General features: G+C 48.7%; 1 protein-coding gene across 1 annotated transcript; it reads left to right on the top strand.

The window, feature by feature from the left end:
- The first annotated feature begins 5188 nt into the window (after window positions 1–5188).
- Window positions 5189–15109, top strand: DYRK2 (dual specificity tyrosine phosphorylation regulated kinase 2). Its single transcript, XM_081083277.1, has 3 exons — window positions 5189–5487; window positions 6039–6190; window positions 13187–15109. The coding sequence occupies exons 1-3, from the start codon at window positions 5439–5441 to the stop codon at window positions 14792–14794; spliced, it is 1809 nt and encodes a 602-aa protein (XP_080939403.1). The 5' UTR covers window positions 5189–5438; the 3' UTR covers window positions 14795–15109.
- Window positions 15110–15572: the final 463 nt, after the last annotated feature.

The following is a 15572-nucleotide window of genomic DNA, read 5'->3' as shown; positions in this document are numbered from 1 at the left end:
AGCCTGACTCCATTGGCAATTGCTTCACGGGGGTACTGGTCTGGGGGTCAGTTGCTGGGGACCCTATCTAGTCATGCCACTCCATTCCTTTGAAGCTCCTGACACATTGGGCACCACTCTGTTCACGTTTGTCCTGGTAAATCAAAGGTAGAATTTGAGTAGCAGTCCCACTGGGCTCTTTGTCACAGCACTCCCCACCTCCAGGATATAACTTTCTCTCTCTTTTTTTTTTTTTTGCTTACTTATTTTTAACATTAACTTTGTCCTTAGGATGCATGTGGAAAAAGCAGATGAACTGTCCCCAAGAAACACTTGATAACACCCCTAATCTTTCCAGATATCTAGCTTAACTTAGGGGACAAATTCATCCTCTCTCACCGTGGACGAAGGAAATGGGCTCCGTAAGTACCCTGACCAAAACATGACCAACATGTCCAGAAACTTCAGATCGCCTACTTTCTAATGGTATAAAATCTTTTCTGATTTCCACACCAGCAGTAGCCACAGAGGCAAATGCAATACCTATTGGCCATTTGGTTATGGCATCCATGCCCCCTACACCTGAGGAGGTTATATTCATGACTTTCAGGTTCATGTTCTTCTCTCAGTGGTTCCGGACCTTGGTGATGGACACATGGAAGGTGCCATCAGTAACAAGTGTTCTTCTAATGAAAGTTAGGCACAACTTACCCGCAAGTCTGTTACCCAAAATGAGTCAGTCCCTTAGTAATTTTTCTAGTTGCTTTAAAGAGACCTTGTACCTTATTTTCACATTTCCATAGCCGGTAAAGTTTCAGATAATTCTAAACCCATCAGCTGTAAGCCTGACCTTGTAAAGATGGAAGTGCCACACCTCTCTTCCCCCTTCCCCCCATGTACTTCAAGTTTCCTGGATTCTGAATTTCTTATACTTCCTGAATACACTGTGCTTTCTTATACCTTGGTGCCTCTGCTCAACTTATTCTGCCTAGAAGGTCCTCCTAGGCTGGCTCATCTGGCTGGCAAATACTTAAGCGTTTTTAAAACCACAGTATCTTTGATGTCAGGCACCACCTAAGTAGAGCTCATACTCCCTCCTGTGTGCCACCATTGTGCCTTGATTTCTGCCCCATCGCGTCATGAAATATCTTGTCTTCTTTACTGGATTGTGAACTTCTTAATAACAATGACCAGAACCAGGGATTACTCATTTAACTGTGTAGCCCCAGTACTAATAATTTCAAAAATATGTGAGGTGCTTACTGTTGATTGCTTAATGGAAGAATGAAGTCCTAATGGATTGCCAGACTGAAACCTATCCCACTGCATCCGATGATTCATCCTATCCCCTAGGCCTAGAATATAATACATTCTTTGTAAGTGTTTCTGGGATAAAGAAATGAAATCACTGAACGTATTTTGAAACCAGCAACTTTCGTGTTCACTTCTGATTTTTCTGTTGTCAGTACTTTTCCCAGTGAAAAATCAGCTTCCTTCCACAAGGCTCCCTTCTGAGTTCCCTGAAGTTTCTTTACCTTCAGTTCTACCACATCCTGCCTACCTACCGACTTGGTATCTGAATCTGGATTTTCAGAACAGATGGAGTTTTGTTTTCTTTTTTTAATATTTTTAAAATATATTTTATTGATATTTTACAGAGAGGAAGGGAGAGGGATAGAGAGTTAGAAACATCAATCAGCTGCTCCTTGCACACCTCACACTGGAGATGTGCCTGCCACCAAGGTACATGCCCTTGACGGGAATTGAACCTGGGACCCTTCAGTCTGCAGGCCGACGCTCTATCCACTGAGCCAAACCAGTTAGGGCCCAGATGGAGTTTTTACAATAGGAAGAACGGAAGAGCCAATGCTTACTGACTGAATGAGGCACCTGAAGAGGCTACTATTTAACATCGATATAATTCTGGTCCGGTTTTGTGTTGAAAAGATTACCCATAATAATATTTGTGGGAGGGTTTTATAAAGAGGTGAATGTACAGTATAAATGAATAATAATGCATTAGAATAATAAAGTTTGAGGGTAATAATTCTTTGAATTTACCCAGCTCCTTCTCCTTGGAAGCTCAGGGAGTACATTTGTACATCTTTTTATTTGACATTAATTTTGGTTGAGGTCATCAATATTTCTCAGAATGAGAGAAATCCAAATAAGTGTAAATACTAATATTTAGTCAGTAAGAACTTAATCTTGAGAGGTGTACCATTTATAATTAAAATAGTCAAAAGTTAGACTAATTGCGAATTTTCTTTAGGGTCAGAAACAAAAATATAAATATAAAATGGAAATTGTACTTATCATGTCTTAAAACAAATATACTAGAAAAAATTTCATAAATGTGTGTCCCAGTGCTCCTCGTCCTCATGTTTGTTAGGTTACCGAAGGAGGAACGCACGAGGCCAGAATGATGAAGGATTATGAATTTATTCCATCATCCGCCCACCTGGTGGCTGAGCCTGGATGGCTCCAGCCCCTGGTGATGGGAGTCAACTGCTTTTAAAGGACTTTTGTTGGACTTTTTTTCTGGGCGGAGACTTCTTTATGCATACCATGAAGGGAGATAATGGAATGTGGTCACCACAAGTGAAATGTAGTCTCAGCAAAGGGAATGTCCATAGTGAAATGACGTGAAAAGCCAGTTCCTGGGGGAGGGGTATTGATTCAATAGCTCAATCAAACCCAACAATGTTTAATGTACAGAGTAATATAATTCACAAACTTATAGAATTTCTTATAGAATTTTTCAAATTCATGGAAAAAGCACTAGCATACTTAGCTTCTATTGAAGTATTGAAAGAATAATTTAAGTGAGAAGGGGCATCAGGTTACATTAAAATTAAATTATTGCTTCAATATTTTTCCTTTGAACATCAGTGGTAAAAAAAAAAAAAAAAAAGAAAGAAAAGAAAAGAAAAGAAAGAAAATGGGCCTAGCAGGGGTGGGCAAACTTTTTGACTCGAGGGCCACAATGGGTTCTTAAACTGGACTCAGAAGAAGGAGCTGCGGCCGTGTTTCCCCGACGTTGCCATGTTAACACTGCTGCTGGTGAAGGACCGGGGTGGAGAGCAAGAGAACCCTCCACTCGTTCGGCTCCTCGGGCCAGATAGAATAGCCGAACGGGCCAGACCCGGCCCTTGGGCCGTAGTTTGCCCACGGCTGGCCTAGCCTGTGTGGCTCAATGGTTGAACATTGACTTATGAACCAGGAGTTCATGGTTAGATTCAGGGCATTCTAGTTGCAGGCTCCATCCCAGTTGGGGGTGTAGAGGAGGCAGCCAGTCAATGATTCTCTCTCATCATTGATGTTTCTATCTCTCTCCCTCTCCCTTTATCTCTGAAATCAATAAAAAAAATTATTTTTTAAGGAAAATGGTATGACAATAATTGTTTGAACAAGAAAACAGGAAAAGTGATGCGAGGCTCTTACAAATCCAAGGTGGTACGTTAGAAAGCATAGTGGAATCACAGTGGGAGTAAGGAAATGGGTTCTAACTTACTCTCTGCTATTCAGTAGCATCTTTCCATTAGTTAATTCCGAACATTAAATGTTTCCCCAAGTGAATTTGAACGTGATAGTCCATGAAGATAAGTAAAGGGGATTATTTCTTTCTGGGGCTGAATCAGGTCATCATTAAGGCATATTATTGGATTGATTATTTCAGTGTGGTTCTACTTTATTAGGAGATCCCCAAGAAGATTTTGGCACCTGTTCCCTCTGCCAATGCCCCCTATCTTTAATACCTTGTAGGAGTCCTGGAGACTCTGGCCTTCTTCTGATTTTAATCTGCACTAGTTCAGGCCTGCAAACTTGGTCCATCCAGGGGCTGGTTGGCAGATGCCCAAGGCAAAGCGCATAAAAGATCCAGGTCCCCAGGAGAACTTCAGAAACCTGGCATGTCTCAGGGAGGCAATGCACAGCATAGCTTTTAACCCAGTCATCAGGAATTGCCTGCTCTTCCCCGCCCCAGCCCCCTCAAAGGCTGAAGTGACAAAACCTGTGACCTTTGGACAAAGGCATATACCTCACACAGGACAGGGCACGGTGTGAGTTGGGCAAACAGTTTTTCAGTCTGCAAGGGGAAGAGAGGCTGTAGATAGCAAGTTAAAAAGGCAGGGGGGTTTTCCACGTGTCTTGGAAGGAAAGGGGAGAGAGACTTGTCTCTGGGGATGAGAGGAAGGAAAGGTGTCGCTCCCCTGCTGCTGGGAGCTTAGAGGAAGGTGTGTCCCTCTCCGTGTGGCCGCGCTGGGGAAGGGCTCCTGAGTTGTAAGGAAATGAGAGGTGTGTCTGGTGTTTATTTTTGCCTAGCAACCCACAGCCAACTGCTTACCCAGCAGCCGTCCACACGCGCCTGCCTTCCTGCCGCCCCCCTGTCCTATCGACTGGAGAGCGGTCACTTGGCGTCAGTAAATCGGGAGGGTGTGTGTGGTGGAGGTGAAGGTGGGAGAACAGCTCCCTCCTTCGCTCACGCTCGGGGGTCACCAGGCTATATACTGCGGCCCTCCACCGGGCTTGACTTACAGAGGTGACCCTTGCACAACGAAGTTATTTTACAAGATAAATTGGGGAGAGGGGGTGGTTCAGCCACGGAAGGGGGACAGTATTGTTTGCGAGCAGCCATTAGGTTCGAAAGCTGAACATGCGTTTGGATTTGGGGGCGCGCAGGGAAGGGGAGGGGTCTCTGCAGCGATTTTGGTGGGAGGCGAGCAGCGGTGGGTGGTGCTGGAGGGAGGGGGGATGCAGGGGCTGGAGGGGCCGGGGCGGGAAAAGGTGGTTAGCCGGGGAGCGGGGCAGATGGCAGAAGGGGGAGGCGGAGGGCCCGCCGAGGCTGCAGAGTTTTCCGGGGAGTGGCGGGGTGGCCCTGCGGATGACTGGGTGGGAGGAGGGACTCTGGAGTGCGGCGGGGTGGGGGTGGGGTGTGCGGGAGTGTGTGTGGCGGGCTGGGGGGAGCCCGGGGCGGGGCCTGCACCGGCGGCCGCTGGATCGGGGGCGGGGCAGCCCTCCCCGGCCGCCCCGAGCGCGGGCGCCGGAGCGAGTGTGCGCGGGGGCGCGCGCGCGCGAGCCGGGAGGAGGCTCCCGAGCGAGAAGGTCCTCGCGGCGCAGCCCGCTCCCCCGCGCCCCATGTGAGGGAACCGGGGAGGCCCGCGGCGCAGGGAGGGCGAGGCATGTGCACGGGCCGGGGGGTGCAGCAGCCGCCCGAGGAAGAGGAGGACGGCGGCGGCGAGGAGAGCGGGGGGCTCGCGGCGGCGGGCCCGAGCCGAGGGGATGCAGCGGACCGTGTGTGTCTGGCAGTAGCTGAGGCGAGGCGGCGAGGAGGCGCTGGAGGTCTGCGGGAAGGGCGGCCAGGAGGCGGCGGCGGCGGCCGCCAGAAGTAGCAGCAGGACGGGCGGCGGCGGCGGCGGCGGAGACGGCAGCCCTGAAATGCATTTTCTTCTCCAGCGGCCATGTTAGCCAGGAAACCTTCGGCCGCCGCTCCCGCCGCCTACCCGACCGGTAAGGAGCGCCCCGCCGGCCCCCGCCCGGCCCGGGCCAGCCCTCGTGGCGCGGGCGCCCGCTACCTGCGGGACCTCGAACAAAGTCTGCGCCGCGGCGGCTCCCCGGCGGACTGCGCGCCGGCCTCGCTCCGCTCATTGTTGCGCGCGGGCCCGGGGCTGCTCCGAGGGGAGCTTTCCGACCCGGCCGGGCGGGGTGGGTTCCTGGCCTCCCACCGTCCGGGCTCGGAGGGGCGGAGGCGCCCCGGCCGCCGGGCCCACCCGGCTCCGGGCCTGCGCCGCCTGCAACGTGGGCCGCCCAGCCGTGCCCAGCGCGGCGCCCGCGGGGTCGCGAACTCGCGCACCCGGGCCCGACCTAACTTTGCAGCGGCCCGAGCCCAGCCCTTGGGTGTGCTCCGGGGATCTGTGTCCCGGGAGCCCGGTTTTACTGATCCCGTGTCGCCCCCGAGGAGAGCGGGCTTCGGCGCCCCGAGGGGTGGGGCGGGGCCACGGGGTCCGGTGACTTTCTCCCCCCCTGACCCTCTTTTGTCTCCTCCCGCGCGTGGCTCCCAGGCCGAGGAGGGGACAGCGCCGTTCGTCAGCTTCAGGCTTCCCCGGCGGCGCTCGGAGCGGGCCCCCCCCGGAGCGGAGTGGGGACCGGCCCGCCCTCCCCCATCGCCCTGCCGCCCCTCCGGGCCAGCAACGCTGCGGCTGCAGCCCACACGGTGAGACCCTGCCCGCGGGCGGCCTGGGGACAGGGGTGCGGGAGGGGCCGGGGCATCCACACCCGGACTTGTTGGGTGCTGACGCCAGAGAAGAGAGGTCGAAGTGCCAGTGTCTGTGCGGCCATGGCCAGTGGCCTCCCCTGGACGCCGCCCTCTGTAACTCGGGCGAGCCCGGAGCTGCAGCCACAAAGGAAGATTCGTGGCGTGGGCCCCTCACTTCCCCTCCGGAGCCCGCCCACCCCTGCGCTCCTCTGCCTCTGAACTTCCCTCCTTGCGGCTTCCCTTCTCTTCCCTCGTTTTTTTTTTGTCCTTGCTTCCCAGAGCTCCTTTCCCTGACCGGGTAAACATCTCTCCTCCCCCACGTTGGATAGTGGGTATTTATAGAAACAGATATGTTAGGGGACAGCCAGACAGTCCTGCCCGGAAAATCGATCCCCCAAAGAGCCTCCCAGGCCTGGCTCCAGCCAGCAGGGAGCACCCTCATTTGTCCTCCGCGTGTGGAAGCATGTTTTATGAGTGCTACAGGTTTGAGCACAGCAGAAATTGTAATTAACATTAACAAACAGAGGAGCCGCAGTAGCAGTCAGAACAACAAGCCACCCAGTTGGATGTTATTTGAAAGCAAAGGGCAGGGCACCTGAGAGATGCTGGGGTCCCTCTGCGGGCCAGAGGGAGGGGAGAGCCCTGCAGGATTGGTGGCTGCAGTGCCTGGCCGGCTGGGTTTGACTTCAGCATGTGCCTCTTCTCGGCTCCCGGTGATGGCCCTTGGATGGTGCCGGCCAGCCTGGAGGCGGGGTGCACTTGGAGGAGGTGAAGGTTTCCAAGGTCTTATTTCCAATCGGATCTTCCCAGAGGAGCTGCCTAAGATGGTTCTGGATGAGGGATGCTTGCTAAGGATTGAGCTTTGTCAAGTGGAGGTGGAGAGCTGTAGAAAAGGCCATGTCTAGCCTACAGGAGCAGCTCTGAGGGGAATGCCTTATGGAGGAACTTGTTTATTAGGGGAGGACTTGTGGGAGGATGGCGAGAGGGGAGTCCGTCCTCTGAGACCTGGACAGATGTGCACAACTTTCAGAGGAAAACGCTTTGTTGTTAGTCTTACTCGTTTCTCTCTGCCTTCGTCTTTCCTGACACATCCAGACACAGAAGTTTAACTCGTCTGTGTTGGACCGTTGATGGTGGAAGAGAATCTGCCGGTAGGCTGCGTGGTTTCTTATGGTTGAATGTTCTTGTCACAGTGACATTTTAGTTGAGGACTTGCCATTGTTGTTAAGGGTTTGGGTTTACTTGGAATCAGCTGACAAGTTGGAGACCATAACATCCATTTTCCCAGGTGTGGGTGTAATCCCATGACTTGGGGAAAAAATACTTGGTTTGCATCTGGATTCCAGGTTTATAAGGGTTGGCGTTGCTTGATCAGAGTCTGTCTGCAATGGACATATGTCATGGGATTAGAGAAAACTGGAGGAGTAGCCTGTGGTAGACTGGAGAGGAACAGATGTGAGGCTGCGCCTTAGGACTCCTGATGCGGGATACTTGGATTTGCTGTAGCATTGGTCTGATTTACCTCGTTGTAACTTACCTGTAAGCTTCAGTATGCTGTTGATCATTTGAGGCGTGGTTTTTGAAAGTGTGGTTTGGGGTTTTGTTGTTTAATTTTTACTTTATTTGCACAACATTGCAGATTTCCTAGAACAGGGAAGTATAAAAGGACCACGTCATTGATGTGATCCTCCTCCTTCATTTTACAGAGGAGGAAGCTGACATGTCCACTGGTTTGGTCAAGATTCCCGAGCCAGTTCATAACAAGGCTGGAGCCCAAGCCAGGCCCTCCTGAGTCTAGCTTTGACATACTGCTTGACACTGAATTCTAGGAAATTATATTTATTAATTTCATTATAAATGCAGGAACCTTTGCAGATCTATATTCCCATATGGCTTTAGGTTTGTATAAGTGTTTTCCACAGCCATTGCAGCTGGGAAAAGCTGTTCTAGAAGGAGTGGGGAGAACGGGCATTAATGAGAGGAAAATAATCTTGTCATAGGAGCCCGCCCATATTTTCCCTTGTAAATAACATGGTAGGTGGATAAATATATGATTATAAAGATTATGAATTGTGGGATTTAGTCCATTGCTCTTTGTTTCCTATCTCCATGGATATATTGTTGTACACCTAGTCATTTTGTTTATCTCTGTCCTAAAAGTCTATCCAATAACTATCTTTTTAACTACTAGATTTTTTTTTTCAATGTGGTGTGGGAGATATTAATAGACTTAGTTTTTTAACTCCCAAATATTAGTATGGTATCACTTTTAGAAGTGTCTTAATGTTTAAAGCATTTTCAAGGTGCTAGTTTGCCTTTATGAAGTAATTAGAATGGAAGAAGAGTGAATATTCCTATTAAAAACAGTAATATCTTGAAGAAGAAGTAGACATTTGACTCAGGGCCACACAGACGTCAGTTGTTTGAGGAGGAGCTGAAATTCCAATCTTTTGGACTCAGTTCTATTCCCATAACACTACACATTTCTAAGATGACTTCAGAGAACTTCTTAAATGCCCAGAAATGATAGCACAGTGTAATATCTGCTGTTTTCCATTTGATCACAGGAAGAGATTAAAACTACAAAACTGGTGAGACTATTGTTCTTACCTAATTTTTGATACCTATTTCGTGGTCAGAGAAGGCTGTGGTGGGCCTCTCCATTTTAACACATGCATTGTAGGTATCTAACAGTTGCATTTTCTCAGTGTACATTTTTAACTGTGGCAGGCACTGTGCTAGGAAAGCAAACAGGAAGAAGCCACAGTCTCAGGCTTCATGAGGCCGAGTGAGAGTGAGCGTTCTCAGGATCCTTCAGTTTATGATGCTGTCCTGGCATATGTGTTCTGGAAATGTTTTGGCTCTTCTAGGGTCTCCTCCCCTCTTTAGAGACCAGTTCATGGTGCTTCCAAATTTGGTTTCGATGTTAAGAGTTTTACAGAGTTTGAGACTCAAAGTCCTCCTTTACTAGAGCCTTTCCCATGAATTTCTTAACATCTGGGAAGTTTTTAAGGCACTACATGTTGCTTTCCCGTGTTTAGTTGATGTATCTGCTACAGGTACTTTGTAACTGTTGCCATTTGCCTCCAGGTCTCCCCCAATGGGCTGCAAGCTTAACATCTTGTGAGGTGGGTCATCAGGGACAATTTGCAATTCCCTGGGCGTTAACTTCATGTTTTCTTAGGAAGGTACAAAGGTACTTCTCAAGAATAACTCAGAGCCAAAGGACTTGTGTGCATGCATATAAGCCTAACTAACCAATGGACACAGACACCAGAGCGGTGAGGGCATGAGTGTGTGTGTGGGGGGGGGGCGGGGGGGCAATGGGGGGCTAAGGACACATATGTAGTACCTTAATCAATAAGAAAATAAATAAATTAATTAAAAAAAATAAAAACCTGTGTATTAAAAAAAGAATAATTCAGAGATGTGAGTTAACAAGGACTTACTGACGTGCCTTTTTCTGTTCAACAGATAATTATGAGTGCTTACTGTATGTTTGGGTTTATATCAATAGGGACTTTCAGAGATAAGAAGAACCCTGCCCTGGAATGGCTCACAGCTAGCTGGGTACATCAGGTAGTAAAACAGTTGCAGTAAAATGAAATGTGTTACGTGTATCAGCGCAGTAGAAGGGAGAGGGAGTTTCACCGAGGAGGTGAGAGTTGAACTGGACATTGAGGGTTGATGAGGAGTTTACCGCTTAGGTGTGGTTAGGAAGGAAAGGATGATAATAATAGTTCTTTTTCACTCAGTACTACCTTACTTATCCTCCTAATAGCCCCACTGAAGTTACCTTCTTTTACAGATTGGAACACTGTGGTTCAGAGATTAAGTACTTTGCCCAAGGTCACAGTTAATCAGCGGTGAAACTGGGACTCATTTCCCATGAGTCTGCTTGAAAATCCCCGGACTCCTCACCATATGAGAATAACTTCACCAAAAGCAGAAGAGCATAAAAAAACAGTGGTGTTTGCACAGGTCTTGGGGAATCCAGCTCTGTTACCCTTGGAGAGAATAGTGCTCATTGTAGATGACGTTGGAAGGACTCAGCTCATTTAGGCTCTATGTTTTGGGATCTTGTGTTCTTGCCTGTGGGTTCTTGTACTGTCTGTGGAAATGGGTGCAGTTGTGGGCCTTGAGCAAAAGCAAGGGCAGTGTGTCAGAGTGACACTGTTGAATCGTAACCGTAGGAGTGCTATGGAGAGAAGAAATTTGAAGAATTCTGGACTTAGAAGCAAGGGGTCAAGTTAGGCTGTTTGAGTTGTCCCAGTGAAAAACGACAGGAGTGTGAGGGGAGACTGTGTGGGATAGAAAGAAATGACGAGGCTTAGGGCGACCTGGGGAGGTGAGTGAGACACAGAGGAGACATCCAGGTGTATAGCTTGAGGGACTATGTGGAGGTGTAGCCTTTTGTTGATCAGAAATTGAGGGTTAAGGAAGGAGGAAATAGTTTTGGTAGAAAAATCATGAGTTTGAGTTGCCCGTGGGATAGGCAGCTGATCTCTGCTTGGACATATGGGTGTTGAACTCAGTAGACATAGCTTGGGCAGGTCTGAGCTAGAGGTACAGATGTGGCAGATGTCATCCCCTGGAGGGTTGCGGTCACGGTCAACCAGGGAGAGCTATGGGAGTGAGAAGCCACGGGAGTTGAGGCTTGAGCCCTGTGGAACCCTTGTACCACCTCTAGGTAGGTGAACTGATACTGTGGAGGAGACCAAGAGAAGATCGTTGGAAAGATAGGAAGTGATCAAGTGAACGGGCAAGCTCTCTTTAGTATTAGTCAGTAAACTCCTGTGATTGCTTTTTAAATGATGCAGGACGTTAAAATTGCTATTGCAAAAACTGAAGTCAGTTTCAGGTGCTCAAAATGTTTTACTTTGCTATCTTTTTAGGAATTCCTAAAGCCCCAAGGTTAATTTTGTCCCTAATGAAACCTCATGTTTTTTGTAGCATATATGCTGGTAATGTAGGTTTTCTTTTGACATTGCTCCATGCTGCCTTAAAGAGAATGGTTCTGATACTTCTAATTCCAGGTCCTTTTATTCCCTGATGCTCAAAAGATTACAGTGGGGAGAGGGGTGCATAGAGTGAGGCTTGGGAACAGCAGCAGTGAGCAAACCTATACTAATTTTATATAAAGCTAAGGCTTTCCTCATTTTTATGGACTTCTTGCTTTTGGCATAGAACAAGGAAAAAATAACCTGTCCAGCCACCCTTACAGGAGATAAGTTCACTTTAGCTTGGAATATCATCTATGTATGTACTAAGAGGGATCAATTAGAAGTCTTCGAGAAATCTGTCTGAGAAATAAAATCCCTCAGACTATGAAATCACACTTCAGACATGCCCAAGTACTATCCTGTAGTCCACTCTGTTTTCGGAAGAATGCAGAGAGAAATCGCACTGCTCAGATAGTCACTGTGCATGGCATGTGTCAGTGGAAGAAAACTTAAAGGTCTTAGTCTGCGAGTAAGGTCTTGGGATTTCATTTCATAAGCTAGGTGATCTCAAGCCATTCCCTGAACTGTTATATATTACATGTGCAGAGCACTTCTGTGCTTATAGTGGTAGATAAAGCCCAAAAGGTAGGGCTTAGGAAGAGATCATAGAAAAAAATACTGATGGTAAAGGACTTCAACAAGTTGATTGTAAGCTTCTTGAGGGTAGGGACTGCCGCTTATGTGGCTAGACCTCAGCTCATGGTGGTGGGATGAATGAGATGGATTGCGGATGACAAACTGATCTTTAAGATTTCATGTAAAAATCATCTAGTGGGGTGCTTTAAGACTTGTGGGTGGTTGTCTAAGGTGTCAAGAATTCCCAACTGGGAGAGGATCCTGGCTGTTAGTCCTCTTCCACCCCTCACCTCTTTGCAATGATAATGCAAAATAAAAAAAAAGAAAAGAAAGAAATCCCAGTAGATTCTCTGTGGAGATGCGGGGTGGGGGTGACGGGGGGAGCCTTGGCTTACACCATCCATTTTGTTTAGACAGCAATGTTCAGGGATGGCATGTGTGCCTGAAAATAGAAATCGCTACTTTGTATTTCTTGTTGGAAAGCTGAATATCCCAGCAACCCAGAGAGATGCAGTTCTTAAGAGAGCTGAGCCATTGACCAGAGGAAGGCCCAGAAAACTGCAACAGTTGGTTTGTTGGGCTGAATGGCCTTAAATGGTCATCACAGTTAGCGAAGCCCAGAAACTTTTAAAAATAGGTTAGGGGGTTGCAGTGTGTATCTGCATGGTAATCTCTCAAGCCTAAAAGTACAGTTTTCTTTGCCACTGGATCGTGCGTTTTCTTAGGTGTAATCAGATTTCCAAGTAGTGAAGACCGGAATGAACACACCAGTGTTTTCAACGGAGAAAAGGAAGTGGACAAATCAGAAGTCCCCGCCCTGTGGTAATCAGGAGCTATTAGAGGAGGCGGAAAGGTGCTAGGATCTGGGGGCGGTGGAGCCAGCAGAGAGTCTCCATGCTCCTGCTTTTTCTGTATCCTATTTCCATTTTGATACCAAGTGTGGATTGAGCGGAAAGCCTGTGTTGTGCCAGGCCCTGTGCTAAATGTTAGGTATAGGATGATAAGCAAGAATGACATTCTCTGCCTCCACAGGGAATTTATTCGAAGGTTCCTCAATGTGTACAGCAAGCAGCTCGTCTATGAGGTGCAGCATATAATGGGATCCTTTTTTCAGGATCCCAGGTTTTGTAGCCTTACCCAGCCAACTAACCTCTGTTTCCTCTGTTTTGTCAGAGGCTGTCAGCATCATATCCGCTGCCCCTGTCAGGGTGTTCCTGAGGTCCCTCTTGGACCATTTAGTAAACCTGATGCTGGACTGTAAATTCCAACCACAATGGGTTTGGTAAAGGTGGGGGTTGGGGGCTGACTTATAAGACATCCCATTTGAACAGACAGACCTCTTCCATTCTATTCATGTTTCCTTTCCGCATTCCAGATTGGTGGCAGTAAGCACACCATGAATGATCACCTCCATGTGGGCAGCCACAGCCACGGACAGATCCAGGTGCAGCAGCTGTTTGAGGATAACAGCAACAAGCGGACAGTGCTCACCACACAGCCCAATGGGCTCACGACGGTGGGGAAAGCCGGGTTGCCGGTGGTGCCAGAGCGGCAGCTGGAGAGCATCCATCGGCGGCAGGGGAGCTCCACCTCTCTGAAGTCTATGGAAGGCATGGGGAAGGTGAAAGCCACCCCCATGACGCCCGAGCAAGCAATGAAGCAATACATGCAGAAACTAACCACCTTTGAGCACCACGAGATCTTCAGCTACCCTGAAATATACTTCTTGGGTCCAAATGCAAAGAAGCGCCAGGGCATGACAGGCGGGTCCAACAACGGTGGCTACGACGATGACCAGGGATCCTACGTGCAGGTGCCCCACGATCACGTGGCTTACAGGTACGAGGTCCTCAAGGTCATTGGGAAGGGAAGCTTTGGGCAGGTGGTCAAGGCCTACGACCACAAAGTCCACCAGCACGTGGCCCTGAAGATGGTGCGGAATGAGAAGCGCTTCCACCGGCAGGCGGCGGAGGAGATCCGGATCCTGGAACACCTGCGGAAGCAGGACAAGGACAACACCATGAACGTCATCCACATGCTGGAGAATTTCACCTTCCGCAACCACATCTGTATGACGTTCGAGCTGCTGAGCATGAACCTCTACGAGCTCATCAAGAAGAATAAATTCCAGGGCTTCAGCCTGCCTTTGGTGCGCAAGTTTGCCCACTCCATTCTGCAGTGCTTGGATGCTTTGCACAGAAACAGAATAATTCACTGTGACCTTAAGCCCGAGAACATTTTGTTAAAGCAGCAGGGTAGAAGCGGTATCAAAGTGATCGATTTTGGCTCCAGTTGTTACGAGCATCAGCGCGTCTACACGTACATTCAGTCCCGTTTTTACCGGGCTCCGGAAGTGATCCTTGGCGCCAGGTACGGCATGCCCATCGATATGTGGAGCCTGGGCTGCATTTTAGCGGAGCTCCTGACCGGGTACCCCCTCTTGCCTGGGGAAGATGAAGGGGACCAGCTGGCCTGTATGATCGAACTGTTGGGAATGCCCTCCCAGAAACTGTTGGATGCGTCTAAACGAGCCAAAAATTTTGTGAGCTCCAAGGGATATCCCCGTTACTGCACTGTCACGACTCTCTCAGACGGCTCTGTGGTCCTCAACGGAGGCCGTTCCCGGAGGGGAAAGCTGAGGGGCCCGCCGGAGAGCAGAGAGTGGGGGAATGCACTGAAGGGGTGCGATGACCCCCTCTTCCTGGACTTCTTGAAACAGTGTTTAGAATGGGATCCTGTGGTCCGCATGACCCCCGGCCAGGCTCTGCGGCATCCCTGGCTGAGGAGGCGGTTGCCAAAGCCTCCCTCCGGGGAGAAGATGGCAGTGAAAAGGATAACTGAGACCACTGGTGCTATCACTTCCATTTCCAAGTTACCTCCACCTTCCAGCTCCGCTTCCAAACTGAGGACTAATTTGGCACAGATGACAGATGCCAATGGGAATATTCAGCAGAGGACAGTCTTGCCAAAACTTGTTAGCTGAGCTGAGTCCCCCCCGATGCTGGTAATCTGAAAGATACAATGTGGCTGAGCCTTACTGGGTTGCAAAGGAGTAGCTCAGACCTGTTTTTATTTGCTCAATAACTTGACTCATTTGTATCTCTTCAGCACTTATTTTAATGTAAGAAAGTCATTTGTTTTTATAAAATACATGGGGACAATGCTTTAAGTTTTTATACTTTCTGAAACGTTTTTTTTGTGTTCTAAAAGTACGATGAGCCTTACTGTATTTGGTGTGGCAGAGTAATAAACATCAGTGGCAGGCCATTGATTACTTCGTGACTGCCATGCATTTACAGATTGGTGTCAAAGACATTCACTATGTTTTTACGGTTCATAGTATATTCTCCTCCAGGTGATTGCCCCCAAAGACCCCCTTCTCTCTCCATGCTCAAGACTCATGCACAGGTGTAGCATGTCCTGCTTCTGTTTCCCGTAGGTTATCTGGGTGGTAGTTATGGAGGGAGGGGAATGGTCAGGATGAAAACGATGTTCTAAGAAAAATTGCACCTTAGAGATTTTTTTTTTCTCTTTTGAAGTCAATCATGCTCAAACAATAAAATGCCCAAGGTTTAAATGACCAGTTAGCATTCTGACAGTCGCAAAGCTGGCCAACCAGACCTGGTGGATAAATGGAAAAAGTGTGTGTTCCTCTAAATCTTCTAATATGATCAGCAAGCTGTTTTGTGAAGAAGCCTCATATTACAGAGTTGGTCTAGCACCTAAAATTAGAAATGTATTCCATGAACTGTTCCTCCCCT

Source organism: Myotis nattereri (assembly GCF_964212035.1).
Source record: "Myotis nattereri genome assembly, chromosome: 2".
In the NCBI taxonomy this organism is placed as follows: Eukaryota; Metazoa; Chordata; class Mammalia; order Chiroptera; family Vespertilionidae; genus Myotis; species Myotis nattereri.
The sequence above is the reverse complement of the archived record's forward strand: the minus strand, read 5'-3'. Positions and strand labels throughout refer to the sequence as shown.